Here is a 20,958-nt window from a genome sequence, read left to right as displayed (position 1 = left end):
ACCTTTCTCCAGGGAAACGGTACGCTCGACAATGAGGGCAAACCTTCGTAATTTGACCAACATCAGCAGAAAGATTTCGACTTGTTGTATCTCTGGCCTGCTGTTCAGCTAGTCTTTTAGTTTTTTCATCTCCTGTCTCTTGAACCCTTCTTCATTGCGATCTTTCTCGTTGATCCTTGAGACGCTCACTTCTTCTTCGTGGCATCTCTTCATCATTCCTTGTGCTTTGTGGTCTTTCTCGTTGATCCTCAAAACATTCAGTTCTTTTTAGTTGCACCTCTTGATCCCTTCTTCTTTGTCTTCTTTCTCGTTGATCTGCGAGACGTTGAGATGTTTCTTCTTGCGTCTCATTCCCTTCTCATTCTTGTTGCTTCTCGAAGTTCCATTGCGTGCTTCCTTGACCATCCTGCAGCTCTTTTTGTCCCTTTTCCTGACATGATGTCGAAAAAGCAGCCTAAAGACAATTTCAATTGTTAATGAACACTGAAGAATTTGTGGAAAACATTTTTTTGAGGCGGGGGCTGTCGGGGTGGGGGTGGTGGGTGGCAAACGTCCTGCAGCCGAGGGAGGAGGACGGCTTCAGGCGGGGGCTGTCATGGGCTGATGAGGGAGGGGTGCTGTCCTGCAGCAGGGGAAGGGGGCAGCTTCAGGAGGGGGGGCGTCCTATAACGAGGCGGAGGGCAGCGTCTTGAGGTGGGGGATGCCAGTGTGGTGGGGGGGGGGGGGGGGTAGTCGGTGAGCGAACTACTCATGGCCTCTGGGCTCACTCACTGCCTCGGGACTAACTCATGGCCTCTGGACTGACTGACTGACTCACAACCTCTGGAGTCACTCACGGTTTCCGGACTGACTGACTTATGCCTGGCTTCTGGAGTCACTCCCGACGTTTGTAAACTGAAAACTGTAACATCCACATTCAGGAACAGCTTCTTCCTGACAGCCATCAGGCTATTAAGCATAGCGAATAAGCTCTGAACTACAAAAGACTATATTATTTGTACTATTTGTTATTTATTGAACACTCACGCCCTCCACCTCACACACTCACACCCTCCACCTCACACAGACACACAGGCAGACACACAGGCAGACACAACCAGACACATACAGACACACAGCCAGACACAGACAGACACGCAGCCACTCCCACTCACACACACAGACACACACACATATACACTCACACACACACACACACACACACACACACACACACACACACACACACACACACACACACACACACACACACACACACACACACACACACACACACACACACACACACACACAAACACACAAACACACAAACACAAAGACCCAAACACTCACCACACATACACACACACCATATATATGGTTGAGCGCGGAGTCTCCTCTGTGGGCCTTCCGCAGTCAGCAACACTTCCGTGTTCAGTACGACCTCTGCACTCACCGGAAATGACACAATCAGCGTAAACTGTCCACTAAGCAGACATCACGAAATGAGCGGGACTTTTGCAGTAAACACGGTCGGAACTAATAAAACGTTTATTCCTTCCAGGCACAGTCGCAAAAGGCACAGTCACAAATGGCACAGTCGCAATAGCCACACAGTTGCAATAGACACACAGTTTCAGTAGCCACAGTTGCAATAGCTACAGTTGCAATAGGCACACGGTTGCAATAGGCACACGGTTGCAAAAGGGAAACGGTTGCAATGGCCACACGGTTGCAATGGCCACACGGCTGCACTAGCCACACGGTTGCAATAGCCACACGGTTTCAAAAGCCACAGTTGCAAAAGGCACAGTTGCAATAACCACACATTTCAATAGCCACACAGTTGCAATAGCCACACAGTTTCAACAGCCACACATTTCAACAGCCACACATTTCAACAGCCACGCATTTCAATAGCCACACATTTCAATAACCACAGTTGCAATAGCCACACATTTTAATAGCCACACATTACAAAAGCCACAGTTGCAAAAGGCACACATTTTAATAGCCACACAGTTTCGTCACAGTTTCAATAGCCACACAGTTGCAATATCCACACAGTTGCAATAGCCACACATTTTAATAGCCACACATTTCAATAGCCGCCGTTGCAAAAGGCACAGTTGCAAAAGGCACAGTTGCAAAAGGCACAGTTGCAAAAGGCACACAGTTGCAAAAGGCACACAGTTGCAACAGGCACACAGTTGCAAAAGGCACACAGTTGCAAAAGGCACACAGTTGCAAAAGCCACACAGTTGCAATAGCCACAGAGTTGCAATAACCACTGTTTCAATAGCCACATTTCAATAGCCACATTTTAATAGCCACACAGTTTCAATAGCCACACAGTTTCAATAGCCACACCATTTCAATAGCCACACATTTCAATAGCCACACATTCCAATAGCCACACATATCAATAGCCACACATTTCAAAAGCCACACATTTCAAAAGGCACAGTTGCAATGGCCACACAGTTGCAATAGCCACACAGTTGCAATAGCCACACAGTTTGAGTAGCCACAGTTGCAATAGCTACAGTTGCAAAAGGCACAATTACAATAGGCGCAGTTGTAAAAGGCACACGGTTCCAAAATGCACACGGTTGCAATGGCCACAAAGCTGCACTGGCCACACGGTTGCAATAGCCACACGGTTTCAATAGCCACACGGTTTCAAAAACCACAGTTGCAAAAGGCACAGTTGCAAAAGGCACACATTTTATTAGCCACACAGTTGCAATAACCACACAGTTGCAATAACCACACCGTTGCAATAGCCACACAGGTGCAATAGCCACACATTTCGACAGCCACACATTTCGACAGCCACACATTTCGACAACCACACATTTCGACAGCCACACATTTCGACAGCCACACATTTCGACAGCCACACATTTCGACAGCCACACATTTCGACAGCCATACATTTCGACAGCCACACATTTCAATAACAACAGTTGCAATAGCCACACATTTTAATAGCCACACATTACAGAAGCCACGGTTGCAAAAGGCACCCATTTTAATAGCCACACTGTTTCGTTATAGTTTCAATAGCCACACAGTTTCCATAGCCACACAGTTGCAATAACCACAGTTTCATTAGGCACACCGTTTCAATAGCCACAGTTGCAATAGCCGCATTTTAATAACCACACAGTTTCAATAGCCACACAATTTCAATAGCCACACAATTTCAATCCCCATACATTTCAATAGCCACACATTTCAATAGCCACACATTTCAATAGGCACAGTTGCAAAAGGCACAGTTGCAAAAGGCACAGTTGCAAAAGGCACAGTTGCAAAAGGCACAGTTGCAAAAGGCACAGTTGCAATAGCCGCACGGTTGCAATAGCCACACGGTTGCCATAGCCGCACGGTTGCGATAGCCACAGTTTCAATAGCCACACAATTTCAATCTCCACACATTTCAATAGCCACCCATTTCAATAGCCACACATTTCAATGGCCACACATTTCAATAGGCACTGTTGCAAAGGCACAGATGCAAATGGCACAGATGCAAAATGCACAGTTGCAATAGCCGCAGAGTTACAATAGCCGCACAGTTGCAATAGCCGCACAGTTGCAATAGCCACACAGTTGCAATAGCCACACAGTTGCAATAGCCACACCATTGCAATAGCCACAATGTTGCAATAGCCACACAGTTTCAATGGCGACACATTTCAATGGCGACACGTTTCAATGGCGACACGTTTCAATGGACACACGTTTCAATGGACACACGTTTCAATGGACACACGTTTCAATGGCCACACGTTGCAAAAGGCACACTGTTTCAATAGCCATAGTTTCAATAGCCACACAATTTCAATAGCCACACAATTTCAATAGCCACACATTTCAATAGCCACACATTTCAATAGCCACATATTTCAAAAGGCACAGATGCAAAAGGCACAGATGCAAAAGGCACAGTTGCAATAGCCACACAGTTGCAATAACCACACAGTTGCAATAGCCACACAGTTGCAATAGCCACACAGTTGCAATAGCCACACAGTTTCAGTGCCACAGTTGCAATCGCTACAGGTGCAATAGCCACAATTGCAATAGGCACATGGTTGCAAAAGGCACGTGGTTGCATAAGGCACATGGTTGCAATGGCCACACGGCTGCACTGGCCACACAGTTGCATTAGCCACACGGTTTCAATAGCCACACGGTTTGAAAAGCCACAGTTGCAAAAGGCACAGTTGCAAAAGGCACACATTTTAATAACCACACAGTTGCAATAGCCACACATTTCGACAGCCACACATTTCGACAGCCACACATTTCAACAGCCACACATTACAATAACCACAGTTGCAATAGCCACACATTTTAATAGCCACACATTACAAAAACCACAGTTGCAAAAGGCACCTATTTTAATAGCCACACAGTTTCGTCACAGTTTCAATAGCCACACAGTTTCCATAGCCACACAGTTGCAATAACCAGTTTCAATAGGCACACAGTTTCATTAGCCACAGTTGCAAAAGGCACAGTTGCACTAGCCACATTTTAGTAGCCACATTTTAATAGCCACACAGTTTCAATAGCCACACAATTTCAATCGCCACACAATTTCAATCGCCACACAATTTCAAAAGGCACACAGTTGCAATAGCCACACGTTGCGATAGCCATACGTTGCGATAACCACACAGTTGCGATAGCTGCACAGTTGCGATAGCCGCACAGTTGCGATAGCCACAGAGTTGCGATAGCCGCACAGTTGCGATAGCCACACGTTTTGATAGCCACACATTTCGATAGCCACATGTTTAGATAGCCACATGTTTCGATAGCCACACTTTTCGATAGTCACACTTTTCGATAGTCACACGTTTCGATAGTCACACGTTTCGATAGCCACACAGTTTCGATAGCCACACAATTTCAATCGCCACACAATTTCAATCGCCACACAATTTCAATAGCCACACGTTTCATTAGCCACACATTTCAATAGGCACAGTATCAAAAGGCACAGTTGCAAAAGGCACAGTTGCAAAAGGCACATTTGCAAAAGGCAGTTACAAAAGGCACACAGTTGCAATAGCCGCACAGTTGCAATAGCTGCACAGTTGCAATAGCCACACAGTTGCAATAGCCACACAGTTGCAATAGCCTCACAGTTGCAATAGCCACACAGTTGCAATAGCCACACAGTTGCAATAGCCACACAGTTGCAATAGCCACACAGTTGCAATAGCCACACATTGCAATAGCCACACAGTTGCAATAGCCACATGTTGCAATAGCCACGCGTTTCGATAGCCACGCGTTTCGATAGCCAAGCGTTTCGATAGCCACGCGTTTTGATAGCCACACGTTTCGATAGCCACACGTTTCGATAGCCACACATTTCGAAAGCCTCACGTTTCGACAGCCACACGTTTTGACAGCCACACGTTTTGACAGCCACACGTTTTGACAGCCACACCTTTCGACAGCCACACATTTCGACAGCCACACATTTCGACAGCCACACATTTCGACAGCCACACATTTCGACAGCCACACATTTCGACAGCCACACATTTCAATAACCACAGTTGCAATAGGCACACATTTTAATAGCCACACATTATAAAAGCCACAGTTGCAAAAGGCACCCATTTTAATAGCCACACAATATCGTCAGTTTCAATAGCCACACAGTTTCCATAGCCACACAGTTGCAATAACAACAGTTTCAATAGGCACACAGTTTCAATAGCCATAGTTGCAATAGCCACAGTTGTAATAGCCACATTTTAATAGCCACATTTTAATAGCCACACTATTTCAATCGCCACACAATTTCAATCGCCACACAATTTCAATCGCCACACAATTTCAATCGCCACACAATTTCAATAGCCACACATTTCAATAGGCACAGTTGCAAAAGGCACACAGTTGCAATAGCCGCACAGTTGCAATAGCCGCACAGTTGCAATAGCCGCACAGTTGCAATAGCCGCACAGTTGCAATAGCCGCACAGTTGCAATAGCCACACTATATAACCATATTACATATAACAATTACAGCACAGAAACAGGCCATCTCGACCCTTCTAGTCCGTGCCGAACACGTATTCTCCCCTAGTCCCATCTACCTGCACTCAGACCATAACCCTCCATTCCTTTCCCGTCCATATAACTATCCAATTTATTTTTAAATGATAAAAACGAACCTGCCTCCACCACCTTCACTGGAAGCTCATTCCACACAGCCACCACTCTCTGAGTAAAGAAGTTCCGCCTCATGTTACCCCTAAACTTCTGTCCCTTAATTCTCAAGTCATGTCCCCTTGTTTGAATCTTCCCTACTCTCAGTGGGAAAAGCTTATCCATGTCAACTCTGTCTATCCCTCTCATCATTTTAAAGACCTCTATCAAGTACCCCCTTCACCTTACTTGCCAAAGCAACCTCATATCTTCTTTTAGCTTTTCTAATTTATTTCTTAAGATTCTTTTTACATTCTTTATACTCCTCAAGCACCTCATTTACTCCATGCTGCCTATAATTATTGTAGGTCTCTCTCTTTTTCCGAACCAAGTGTCCAATTTCCCTTGAAAACGATGGCTCATTCCAATTTTTACTATTTCCTTTCAACCGAACAGGGATATAAAGATTCTGTACTCTTAAAATTTCACCTTTAAATGTCCTCCATTTCTCTTCCACATCATTCCCATAAAACAAACTGTCCCAATTTACTCCTTTTAAATCCTTTCGCATCTCCTCAAAGTTAGCCTTTCTCCAATCAAAAATCTCAACCCTAGGTCCAGTTCTGACCCTCTCCATAATTATATTGAAACTAATGGTATTGTGATCGCTGGTCCCGAACTGTTCCCCAACGCATACCTCTGCCACCTGACCCGTCTCATTTCCTAACAGGAGGTCCAGCACCACCCCTTCTCTAGTAGGTACTTCTATGTATTGCTGCAAAAAACTATCCTGCACACATTTTACAAACTCCAACCCATCCAGCCCATTTACAGAATGTGTTTCCCCGTCTATGTGTGGAAAATTGAAATCTCCCACAATCACTACCTTGTGCTTACTACTAATATCTGCAATCTCCTTACATATTTGCTCTTCCAATTCTCGCTCCCCATTTGGCGGTCTATAATACACCCCTATAAGTGTTGCTACCCCTTTCCCATTTCTCAGTTCCACCCAAATAGCCTCCCTAGACGAGCCCTCTAATCTATCCTGCCAAAGCACTGCTGTAATATCTTCCCTGATAAGCAATGCAACACCTCCACCTCTTGCCCCTCCAATTCTATCACACCTGAAGCAACGAAATCCTGGAATATTTAGTTTCCAATCACAGCCCTCCTGCAACCATGTTTCACTGATCGCCACAACATCATATTTCCAGGTGTCAATCCAGGCTCTAAGTTCATCCACCTTTCTTACAATGCTCCTAGCATTAAAATATACACATTTAAGAAACCCACCCTCTCTTATTCTCTGTTTATTGTCTTTTTCTTCTCTCTCACCCTACATTTTGGGTCAGAGTGCTACCATTCTCTGCCTCCTGCCTCACACACTGGCTGCTAGCTTTCCCAATTTGAGTCCCTCCCCCCAACCATACTAGTTTAAAGTCTCCCAGTAGCCTTTGCAAATCTCTCCCCAGATAACCACACGTTTCAATAGCCACGCATTTCAATAGCCACGCGTTTCAATAGCCACACGTTTCGATAGCCACGTGTTTAAATAGCCACACGTTTCGATAGCCACACGTTTCAATAGCCACGCATTTCAATAGCCACGCGTTTCAATAGCCACACGTTTCGATAGCCACGTGTTTAAATAGCCACACGTTTCGATAGCCACACTTTTCATTAGCCACACGTTTCGATAGCCACAGTTTCAATAGCCACACATTTCAATAGGCACTGTTGCAAAAGGCACAGATGCAAAAGGCACAGTTGCAAAAGGCACAGTTGCAAAAGGCACAGTTGCAATAGCCGCACAGTTGCAATAGCCGCACAGTTGCAATAGCCGCACAGTTGCAATAGACGCACGTTGCGATAGCCACACGTTTCGATATACACACGTTTCAATAGCCACACGTTTCCATAACCACACGTTTCGATAGCCACACGTTTCGATAGCCACACGTTTCGATAGCCACACGTTTCCATAGCCACACGTTTCGATAGCCACACGTTTCGATAGCCACACGTTTCGATAGCCACACGTTTCGATAGCCACACGTTTCGATAGCCACACAGTTTCGATAGCCACAGTTTCAAAAGCCACACAATTTCAATCTCCACACATGTCAATAGCCACACATTTCAATAGCCACACAATAGGCACTGTTGCAAAAGGCACAGATGCAAAAGGCACAGATGCAAAAGGCACAGGAGTAGCCCTTCAAGCCCGCAAATCCATTCAATTTGATCATGGCTGATCATTATCAATCAGTACCCCGTTCCTGCCTTCTCCCCATATCCCTTGACTCGGCTATCTTTAAGAGACCTATCTAGCTCTCTCTTGAAAGTATCCAGAGAACCAGCCTCCACTGCCCTCTGAGGCAGAGAATTCCACAGACTCACCACTCTCTGTGAGAAAAAAGTGTTTCCTGTGTGAAAAAGAGAGGAGAAAGAAGAAACCAACAATGGTTAAAGCAAACTCTAATCTTTATTTCGTTTTTCAAATCTTCAACAATAAATTATGCTGAAGGAATAAACTTGTGATAAAGAAATTAAAATAAACTATAACACAGAATATGGAACAATCAGCAGAGGAACAGGCCCTTGGGCCCACTCAGTTGTCTTTGTCCATTTCAAGTTCAAGTGTTCAAATGTGCAAGTGAGTTTATTGTCATGTGTCCCTGTATAGGACAATGAAATTCTTGCTTTGCTTCAGCACACAGAACATAGTAGGCATTTACTACAAAACAGATCAGTGTGTCATGTTTAAAGCATTTCATGTTTATAGATTGGAGAGGTGAACATGAAAAGTTTTTTCATTATCGGGTGTTTGTAAACCAAATTGCATCAATGACATCAATGCTTCAGTACCAGGCAGTGTTATGATACAGTGTGTACTTGCTCTGATTTGGAAGTAGTTTTCAATTCTGTTAGGTGCTTTCTGTTAAGTTCTGTTTGTGCTTTGTGCTTGTATTTTGCAGGAACGGGATAAATTCTATCTCTCTCGATGTGTTGTGTTGGAATTATTACAAGCACTGAAATTAAAATCTCCATTACCGGATACCAACCTTTTGCTGTTGGTACAGGTAAATCTTTGTTCAGATATTCTCTATTTAATTGTGAGTTGGCTTCAAATTCTGGAATATGATAATTGAAGAGGGTTCGTTTTGGCATAGTTTGGGGAGTTACATCAAGACAAATTAATATATAATAAACAGGAATATAATGAGTGTTGTGGAGAAAGAAGGACTTTGAAGTTCATGTGCATGAATTCTTAAATATAGCAATAGGTGATTAAAAAGATGCTTTCTCATAAAATGCAAGTACAGGAATGTCATGCTAGAATTTATAACAAGAGGAATCGAATAAAGGAGCAAAGAGGTCCTTCTGCAGTTGTACAGAGCCCTAGTGAGACCACACCTGGAGTATTGTGTGCAGTTTTGGTCCCCTAATTTGAGGAAGGACATTCTTGCTATTGAGGGAGTGCAGTGTAGGTTTACAAGGTTAATTCCCGGGATGACGAGACTGTCATATGCTGAGAGAATGGAGCAGCTGGGCTTGTACACTCTGGAGTTTAGAAGGATGAGAGGGTATCTCATTGAAACATATAAGATTGTTAAGGGCTTGGACACGCTAGAGGCAGGAAACATGTTCCCGATGTTGGGGGAGTCCAGAACCAGGGGCCACAGTTTAAGAATAAGCATTTAGAACGGAGACGAGGAAACACTTTTTCTCACAGAGAGTGGTGAGTCTGTGGAATTCTCTGCCTCAGAGGGCGGTGGAGGCAGGTTCTCTGGATGCTTTCAAGAGAGAGCTAGATAGGCCTCTTAAAAATAGCTGAGTCAGGGGATATGAGGAGAAGGCAGGAACGGGGTACTGATTGGGGATGATCAGCCATGATCACATTGAATGGCGGTGCTGGCTTGAAGGGCCAAATGGCCTACTCCTGGCATAATTAAATTACATAAGGTAATTTGGGGCAACACAGTGGTGCAGGAGTAGACCTGCTGCCTTACAGCAACAGTGACCCGGGTTCGATCCTGACTATGGACGCTGTCTCTATGAAATGTATATGTTCTCCCTGTGACTGCGTGGGTTTTCTCTGGGTGCTCTGGTTTCCTCCCACACTCCAGAAGCATACTGGCTTTGATAAAAATTGTAAATTGCCCCTAGTGTGCAGAATAGTACCACTGTATGGGGTGATCGCTGGTCGGCGCAGACTCAGTGGGTCGAAGGGCCTGTTCTGAAGTCTAATGCGTACAGTTCTCCTCATCACAGTGCAGGAAAGATGGGCTTGTACAGTAGAGGGAGCAAAACCAATTTAGATTGATGTTATCTTGACTGGACAATTGTAGCCATGGGGATGATTGGGCACATGCAAATTATTTTCTTTGTAACAGGGGAGGCTGAAGGGAAACGTAATTGAGGTGTAAAGAGAGAAGAGGAGGTGTCATAGAATAGGAGCTTTTTCCCTTCGCAGGGAGGTCAAAAAAGGTCATTGGTAGAAACTTTAGAGGGGAGAACAATTATATCTTGTCAGTCAGTATATGCAGAAACCCTCTCCCCTTTTAACGTATTTGGATGTGTATGGAAGAGCTATAACCTGCATGTGTACGGAAGAAGACCTTGTGGTGAAACAGGATTAGGCCAGAAAAATCCTTTTTGACTAGCAGGGGCTCAAAGGACTGACTGTCCTTTTAATGATTCTATAATCACAAATCCTTGTCTGGAAATTCATTTCTAGTTGGTAATGTAAAAGAAAAGTGCTTTTCGGTCGTAGTGGCATATAATATTTGTAAAATCAATGACATTTAAGCCAATGGAACCAAATTTTGGTTTGTATATGAAGTACATGAAGCATTGTTCTGACCACATGGTGCCTTTAGAGTTCTGACTGGGGAGTACTTCTTGGCAGAAGTACTTTATTGGACTAGAGTTAAATTAATAACATTGCTTTTTTTGTGATGTTCCCTGCTGGTACGGTGCGTTGGCATCTCCAAAACGTTTAAAACTAGAATTTAAATTTTCGATTTTTTTCGAAGTTTAAAAAATATATATATTATTTCAATTAGGCAGGCAGGCCCTTAAAACGCTCAAACAGCTACAAGGACTGCAATCCACAATGGAAACCAAAAGCAAGGATTGATATGCGTACCGGCACCTCTTTATCTACAAATAAAGCATTGAATAATACTGATGTCCGACAGAAGGGAAAAAAGGGAGTAGAGTGGTAGTAAAGCAGTAAAAGTTAAACTCCTATCTCACCAGGGACTAACGTTTACTGTACCACTCTACTGCTTTTTAAAAAAATTGCAGTTTTTTTCCCTTTTTCCTTCCGCCCACAATATTTAATATGTAAAAGAATATGTGATTCTGTTCCATTCTGTTTGTAGTTTGTTTGGTTGTTTGTTTGTTTGTCTTTTTGCACAAAGTCCGCGAGCATTGCCACTTTTCATTTCACTGCACATCTCGTATGTGTATGTGACGAATAGACTTGACTTGAAAATTAACCTAAATTGAACGCTCTTTGAATCAGTTTCTTGAAATATTATTCATTAATTATTAATGATCATTGAGCATATATATCTTCATGCTTAATGAAAAATGTTGATTACTATTGGTAAGAATGATTGAACATGTTTTATGATTGGCCTTTGGCAATTGAATATGCAAGTGGACTTGTTGTGCAATATTGATCAATGATTACTGTCAGATGAAGGTTGTAGTTATAGAATAATGGAAATTGACTAATATATGGTTTGAATGCCGATGTAAAAACAAATGGACCTCTCTTGTCCTTACAAGTTTGTTTGCGCAGATGCTGGAACAAAAATAGCGGAATCAACGATTATACAGAAACACCTAATTGCCTCTGTTCCTGGAGTAAGTATTACACCTAGACCCAGTGTGTCATTGAAAATTCCACGAGCAATCCTCTTCTGTTTTGTATGAGTTTAGAGTTTTTGTTCATTATATTGCAGTTTACTATGATTTTGGATGAAAGACCTATATTTAATTCTTCATTCTGAGGATGTGTTTGTTTCTGGCAAGCTCTGTGTTATAACTCCCATCAAATTACACTTGAGGAAGGAGTGGTGAACTGCTGCTTTGAAAAGCTGCAGTATGGTGTTCACAGAATAGAGTTAAATAGGGAGTTATGTGACTGGACTTGGAAGGTAGCTGGCAGTGGCGTTCCCAAGAGCATGTAGCCCATATTTTAGATGTTAAAGGTGCTGTTGTTTGGCAGTGTATAGAAGTTTTGGTGAAATGTTACCTACTGCAGTTACACTCCATCCATATCAAATATTGTATGTTTGCAGGTTCCAAAGGTTATTACAGCTGATGAACACACTGCATTTACCTTTATAAAATAATTTGTGATTTTATTGATTTGTTTAATTAGGAGTAAACACCGGAGATATTGTAATGAGATGGAGTAAAATGAATCATTTTGTATTGATATATTTAACATTGATCTGTGAATTTAGGTTGTGATGGCTGTTGCTGAAGAAACATAGAAACATAGAAACATAGAAATTAGGTGCAGGAGTAGGCCATTCGGCCCTTCAAGCCTGCACCGCCATTCAATATGATCATGGCTGATCATCCAACTCAGTATCCCGTACCTGCCTTCTCTCCATACCCTCTGATCCCCTTAGCCACAAGGGCCACATCTAACTCCCTCTTAAATATAGCCAATGAACTGGCCTCGACTACCCTCTGTGGCAGAGAGTTCCAGAGATTCACCACTCTCTGTTTGAAAAAAGTTCTTCTCATCTCGGTTTTAAAGGATTTCCCCCTTATCCTTAAGCTGTGACCCCTTGTCCTGGACTTCCCCAACATCGGGAGCAATCTTCCTGCATCTAGCCTGTCCAACCCCTTAAGAATTTTATAAGTTTCTGTAAGATCCCCTCTCAATCTCCTAAATTCTAGAGAGTATAAACCAAGTCTATCCAGTCTTTCTTCATAAGACAGTCCTGACATCCCAGGAATCAGTCTGATGAACCTTCTCTGCACTCCCTCTATGGCAATAATGTCCTTCCTCAGATTTGGAGACCAAAACTGTACGCAATGGTGTACAATTTTGGTCGCCCAATTATAGGAAGGATGTCAACAAATAGAGAGATTACAGAGGAGATTTACTAGAATGTTGCCTGGGTTTCAACAACTAAGTTACAGAGATAGGTTGAATAAGTTAGGTCTTTATTCTCTGGAGCGCAGAAGGTTAAGGGGGGACTTGATAGAGGTCTTTAAAATGATGAGAGGGATAGACAGAGTTGATGTGATCAAGCTTTTCCCTTTGAGAATAGGGAAGATTCAAACAAGAGGACATGACTTTAGAATTAAGGGACAGAAGTTTAGAGGTAACATGAGGGGGAACTTCTTTACTCAGAGAGTGGTAGCGGTGTGGAATGAGCTTCCAGTGGAAGTGGTGGCGGCAGGTTCGTTGGTATCATTTAAAAATAAATTGGATAGGCATATGGATGAGAAGGGAATGGAGGGTTATGGTATGAGTGCAGGCAGGTGGGACTAAGGGAAAAAAGTTGTTCGGCACGGACTTGTAGGGCCGAGATGGCCTGTTTCCGTGCTGTAATTGTTATATGGTTATATGGTTATATGGCAATACTCCAGGTGTGGTCTCACCAAGACCCTGTACAACTGCAGTAGAACGTCCCTGCTCCTATACTCAAATCCTTTTGCTATGAAAGCTAACATACCATTCGCTTTCTTCACTGCCCGCTGCACCTGCATGCCTACTTTCAATGACTGGTGTACCATGACACCCAGGTCTCGCTGCATCTCCCCTTTTCCTAGTCGGCCACCATTTAGATAATAGTCTGCTTTCCTGTTTTTGCCACCAAAATGGATAACCTCACATTTATCCACATTATACTGCATCTGCCAAACATTTGCCCACTCACCCAGCCTATCCAAGACCTTGCAGTCTCCTAGCATCCTCCTCACAGCTAACACTGCCCCCCAGCTTAGTGTCATCCGCAAACTTGGAGATATTGCCTTCAATTCCCTCATCCAGATCATTAATATATATTGTAAATAGCTGGGGTCCCAGCACTGAGCCTTGCGGTACCCCACTAGTCACTGCCTGCCATTGTGAAAAGGACCCGTTTACTCCTACTCTTTGCTTCCTGTTTGCCAGCCAGTTCTCTATCCACATCAATACTGAACCCCCAATGCCGTGTGCTTTAAGTTTGTATACTAATCTCTTATGTGGGACCTTGTCGAAAGCCTTCTGGAAGTCCAGATACACCACATCCACTGGTTCTCCCCTATCCACGCTACTAGTTACATCCTCGAAAAATTCTATAAGATTCGTCAGACATGATTTACCTTTTGTAAATCCATGCTGACTTTGTCCAATGATTTCACCACTTTCCAAATGTGCTGCTATCCCATCTTTAATAACTGACTCTAGCAGTTTCCCCACTACCGATGTTAGACTAACTGGTCTGTAATTCCCCGTTTTCTCTCTCCCTCCCTTCTTAAAAAGTGGGGTTACGTTTGCTACCCGCCAATCCTCAGGAACTACTCCAGAATCTAAAGAGTTTTGAAAGATTATTACTAATGCATCCACTATTTCTGGAGCTACTTCCTTAAGTACTCTGGGATGCAGCCTATCTGGCCCTGGGGATTTATCGGCCTTTAATCCATTCAATTTACCCAACACCACTTCCCGGCTAACCTGGATTTCACTCAATTCCTCCAACTCCTTTGACCCGCGGTCCCCTGCTATTTCCGGCAGATTATTTATGTCTTCCTTAGTGAAGACGGAACCAAAGTAGTTATTCAATTGGTCCGCCATATCCTTGTTCCCCATGATCAACTCACCTGTTTCTGACTGCAAGGGACCTACATTTGTTTTAACTAATCTCTTTCTTTTCACATATCTATAAAAACTTTTGCAGTCAGTTTTTATGTTCCCTGCCAGTTTTCTTTCATAATCTATTTTTCCTTTCCTAATTAAGCCCTTTGTCCTCCTCTGCTGGTCTCTGAATTTCTCCCAGTCCTCCGGTATGCTGCTTTTTCTGGCTAATTTGTACGCATCATCCTTCGCTTTGATACTATCCCTAATTTCCCTTGTTATCCACGGATGCACTACCTTCCCTGATTTATTCTTTTGCCAAACTGGGATGAACAATTTTTGTAGTTCATCCATGCAGTCTTTAAATGTCTTCCATTGCATATCCACCGTCAACCCTTTTAGAATTAATTGCCAGTCTATCTTGGCCAATTCACGTCTCATACCCTCAAAGTTACCTTTCTTTAAGTTCAGAACCATTGTTTCTGAATTAACAATGTCACTCTCCATCCTAATGAAGAACTCAACCATATTATGGTCACTCTTGCCCAAGGGGGCACGTACAACAAGACTGCTAACTAACCCTTCCTCATTACTCAATACCCAGTCTAAAATAGCCTGCTCTCTCGTTGGTTCCTCTACATGTTGATTTAGATAACTATCCCGCATACATTCCAAGAAATCCTCTTCCTCAGCACCCCTGCCAATTTGAATTCCTGCAAAGGGTGATTGCTATTCAAATTATTTTTCGTTGTTTTAAAAGATTCGGAAAGCATTTGGCATGTTGCTATTTATTATCAGTAGGTTTGATTACAGGAGCAAGGAAGAATCAGTGATAGAAATGGGTTTTAGGAACTAGGGGTACGCTAAGGTCTGTGAGGCTGAGGTTGGGAAGGAAGGGGGGTAGACGCTATAAGCCCCCCGTGAGAATTTTTTTTGTAATATGGTAAATTTCGGGGCCAATTTGAGCTTAAATGCACTGGGCATGATGATTACATACACATTGTATCAGTAACTCAGTCAAATAAAGATAGGTATCTCAGTAAGGGAAGCTGTTCGGTGATTGGTCGCAACGCCCCTCGGAGATTGCATCTGATTGGCCGCCGAGTGACCAGCGTATTATGTGATTGGACACAATGCACTTGGAGCGAGCGGCTGATTGGACGGGAGGAGACCAATTTGTTGATTGGACAGAAATTTTAAGGGAAGCTAATCGGTGATTGGACACAACCCCCTTAGAGACAGCGGTTGATTGGCCGCCAAATAATCGGGCACAAAAAATGGACGAATAGGAAAACAAAAAAATCGGAATTCTGATTTAAATCTGATAAAAGGTACATAGGGTGGGTATCGATTAATTCTAGACAACAGATTTCAAAAAATTATCTAACCCCATTAAATCACTCAGGGTGTATTATGATGTGTACAGTATGAAGTGTACAGAAAAACTTGCACTTCCAGAGTGGTCTATCGTGTCAGCGGACCACCGATTTATTTTAAGAGCAAAACAAAGTGGTGGAGAACTCAGCAGGTCAGGCTGGATCTATGGAGGGTCCGAAGAAGGGTCTCGAACCAAAACGTCACCTATTCCTTCTCTCCAGAGACGCTGCCTGACCCGCTGAGTTACTCCAGCATTTTGTGTCTATCTATGGAGGGAATGGCTAGGTGACGTTGAGGGTCGGGTCCATTCTTCAGACATTTTTTAAGGGGTTGGGAAGGGTTGAAAGTTTCACCTATTTGAATATGTTGTTACGAATATAACTAGTAGTGTGGGAGGATTTTCCATGAGCCATAATTGCCACATACATACCCAAAAGTAGAAATGAAGAAAGTTACAGTGTGTAAATGCTTGTTCAAGGTCTACTAATGCACCCGTAGTTTCAGTTGCAGGTACAGCTGAAGGGATTTGGCGTTCGGGCGACGCTATGAATTTATATGAATTAAAAAAATCTGATACGTTTAAATCGTTCAAAAGCTCCAACCACAACGTGATAAATAACACTAAATAAAACTGAAGCAAATAAAAACAAACAGAAGAACTAACCTTGAAGGTGAGGGAGAAAACAACACATATAATCTTATTTAAAAAAAAATCATATAACGTCCCTAAATTACGGGTACAAATGGCTAAATAACGTGGGTGGACAAAAATGCTGGGTGAGATGCTGCCATTTATATGTTAAGTATATTCTCACTAGTATTTTGTTTTAATTAGTTGAAGTACTGTGTCACAAAACTTGATTCGATAGCATGCATTTTTAGATTAGTTCCAAAATGGGGTCAGTTGTCCAACATTTACTTACATGGTGTTTCCACTGGAGCTTAATGTTTTCAGCTCTCTTAAATCCACTCAGCAGGATAGATTCCCCTTCACTGCCCAAAACGACCACATTTCACTCTTCCAACACTCCTGTGGTTTAAAGGGATCATAAACTTTCCGCTGAGTTGCTGATTGATGACAACTGCTTACTGCCTTAATTCTGCAGGTGTTTGGCACTTGCCACCAAACATCTGCTGGGAGCGAAGTGGCAGAGCTCTTGAAAAGTGAGAGTTAACGATATGTCAGTTAAGAATATTAGTGAGGCTTCTGGTTCCATTTCATTCAATGTGACACAACATAGAAATTGATGTCACAATAGTTTGCATCACCTGCCTTTGACTTTTCAATAATCTACCAAGTTCTTCAAACAGTTTTCTGTTCCTTCATTATAGAGATTTCAGTTCTTTTTTCCATTTGGAAATAAAGACAGGCCATACAATAGGAAAAATAGTGTCTTATCCACATATTATCTTCTAACATATAAAATTCTTGAGGGATTGGATAGGCAAAATGTGGAAAAATGTTCCCGATGTTGGGGGAGCCCAGAACCAGGGGTCACAGTTTAAGGATAGGTAGGCCATTTAGGATTGGTGAATGCATATAAGGATATAAGAGTCAGGATTCAGGATATAAGAGTTTAAATGCAGTTTTATGGAACTTCGGTGAGGCCACATTTTAAGTATTGTGTACAGTCCTGGTTGCCTCATCACAGAAAGGACGTGGAAGCATTGGTCAGGGTGCAGAACAGGTTTACCAGAATGCTGCCTGGATTAGAGGGTACAGCTCTATATCAGACATGATAGTGGTGGTTAAGAAGCTGTTAGATAGAAACATGAATATGTAGAGATGGAAGAATATGGATCCAATACAGACAGAGGAGTTCAGTTTAATTTGGCATCATGTTCAGCCCAGACATATGGCCTGTTCCTATCTTGCATTGTTCTATGTTTTAAATGCTGCCAGTGTCTTGGAGAGAAGTGGGTATGTCAGTAGGATTATAATTAATAGTGAGCAAAACATATTTTTAATGAATGTTATACTTCAGACTGTAATCCAATTAGATTGTTTCTATATGTTGCAAGGTCTTAACCTCTGAAAGAGCAGAGCTTGAGCACATTATCAAATCATCATAAATGAGTTGCAGTCAGTTGTAAGTCTGCAAATTACACCATTATTCCACCAATTGATTTTAAATGTTAAAGAATATGCATTTTTCATAATTAATGGACAATATATTTTAGTATTCAACAGTATATTGGCAAATCATAATTGATATGTTTTTGTAATTTTCAATTTATTAATGGGACGAACAATTAGTTTCTTAAAATATAGTTGCTGTTTATTTTGTGCTAAAATACTATGTATAATGTGTTTTCTAATCATAATTTTTGAAATATATTTTTTGGCTAGATACGCATTATTGCATTGCTTCTTTTCGTGGCTGCACTGCAAGTCTATCTTACTGAATATATCAATGTTGTCATCTACTGTGCAGTGACCTTGGTGTTGCTGTGGAGAAAGCTATTATAAATTGCTCCTACACATAAACTGATGGAGGGTGATGTGGCCTTGTAGCACTATAGTAAGGAGCAGAAAGAAAAACAAATACAAGCAGAATGGTTCTTTTGTGGTACAACATAGCAATTCACGGCAGATTAGGTAGATTTGCTGACTATAATGTAAGGAAAGCCAATGCATATTGCATTGAAAGTTTGCATAAACGAATAGGAATTTGGGCTCTGGATAGATGGTGGCTTGGGCATTATTCCTACATGCATGGTGTCATGGAAATATGTGTTTTATTAAAGTTTATAAACAATAGCTTCACTATTAGTGTTCAACAAATGACGTGCCTTTTCAGATGTTTGATTTGAATTAGATCTTAATTTATCTAACTGTAAATAAAATTAATAATGATCAAAACTTCACCTTGAACATCAAGTAATTATTTCCTTATAGAACTTACTGAGTTATAGAACACTGCATGTTCTTTATTGATTTTCTTTATTCTTGCAGTACACAACTGCAGCAATGGAGTGCATGCGACAGTACATAGGTGAATTGCTGGACTTTATAGCTGATATGCATACACTGTCCAAACTAAAGGTATGTGATCTCTGATCCTTGTGCTGAAGTTCTTACTTTTAACATTCTGCATGTAAATATTTGGATTAAATGGACTATAATAGTCATGTATTTTAATTAGATGCTCTTCAGTAAAGATGTTTTTCAGAGAAACTTCTTTGCAGATTACATCGGACCCGTCCAGTATGAAGAAATACAAAAAAGATAATGGAATAGAAATTTTTTTATACAGTGCAACCTTTTTATGCAGTTTGAGATTTTTAATCTGCAAAATGAGATATTATATAGAACATAGAACAGAACAATGCAGATGGGGTTCACCTTTCACCCCATCAGCCGTTGCATGCAACATATCATCCTCTGACATTTTTGCCATCTCCAACGGGATCCCACCACTAATCACATCTCCAACGGGATCCCACCACTAGTCACATCTCCAACGGGATCCCACCACTAGTCACATCTCCAACGGGATCCCACCACTAGTCACATCTCCACCCCTTTCTGCTTTCTCAAAGATTGTTCCCTCTGCAACTCCCTGGTTTACTCATTCCTTCCCAACCAAACCACCCCCTCCCCAGGAACATTCCCCTGCAACTGCAAGAGATGTGACACCTGTCCTTATACCTCCTCCCTCAACTCCATCCTGGGTCCCCAGAGTCCTTTCAGGTGAGGCAGAGGTTCACGCACCAACTTCAACCTTATCTATTGTATCTATATACTGTTCTCCTACATGTTGTCTGTAAAATGTAGATCTTCAGCATCATTTTGCTTGTATGAAGGTTATTGATAAAATGGATTCTTGTCCAATGCCTGTTTTCTTTGCATGATTACACAAAATCTAATTTTCACAAATGCAGTCTCTGGTGGAAAATATAATGCAACATTACTTTAATGAAATTAATCCCTTGGGACCGGCTGTGGAATGTTTATAATTGGAGGACGTTTTTTCATATTTGCTATCCCCCTATTAAACTAGAAAGAGTTTTATTTTATCTGATGATCCTAATGAAAAGTAATAACGTGTGAATATGTACTTTAGTACATTTGTACATTAGGTGCTACATTCAGATTAGATCGAGGAAGGACTGAATGTGCATGAAATGGTGGGTTGAAGATTGGGAATAGTTTGGTTGTATGAGACACACCAGCCTTACCACAAGCACATTCACGTATTCAACCTTGAGCATTGCAAAGTAAATCACAAAAACATAATTGAGATTAAGGAGTAAATTAATTTTGGTTGATTCACAACCCATCCACTACTTACTGCGCAGCAGTCTAAGGGCACTGAGTGTGGTTACTATAAGGTCATAAAGTATTCACTGGAGTTTAGAAGGATGAGGGGATACTTATAGAAACATATAAAATTATAAAAGGACTGGACAAGCTAGATGCAGGAAAAATATTCCCAATGTTGGGCGAGTCCAGAACCAGGGGCCACAGTCTTAATAAAGGGGAGGTCATTTAAGACTGAGGTGAGAAAAAACTTTTTCACCCAGAGAATTGTGAATTTATGGAATTCCCTGCCACAGAGGGCAGTGGAGGCCAAATCACTGGATGGATTTAAGAGA

The 20,958-nt window shown here is 42.0% G+C and overlaps 1 protein-coding gene across 5 annotated transcripts in view; it reads left to right on the top strand.

The window, feature by feature from the left end:
- The window catches only part of unc79 (unc-79 homolog, NALCN channel complex subunit), a 199,382-nt gene that overhangs the window by 167,384 nt on the left and 11,040 nt on the right, over window positions 1-20,958 (top strand). For all 5 annotated transcript variants that reach the window (XM_033027737.1, XM_033027736.1, XM_033027733.1 and 2 more), the window contains exons 41-43: window positions 9,143-9,247; window positions 11,967-12,044; window positions 19,316-19,405. In XM_033027737.1, coding sequence (XP_032883628.1) covers window positions 9,143-9,247; window positions 11,967-12,044; window positions 19,316-19,405 — 273 coding nt within the window. The remainder of the gene's footprint in view (window positions 1-9,142; window positions 9,248-11,966; window positions 12,045-19,315; window positions 19,406-20,958) is intronic.

This window comes from Amblyraja radiata, chromosome 9 (assembly GCF_010909765.2).
Source record: "Amblyraja radiata isolate CabotCenter1 chromosome 9, sAmbRad1.1.pri, whole genome shotgun sequence".
Taxonomy (NCBI): Eukaryota; Metazoa; Chordata; class Chondrichthyes; order Rajiformes; family Rajidae; genus Amblyraja; species Amblyraja radiata.
This window is presented reverse-complemented; position numbering and strand designations above follow the sequence as displayed.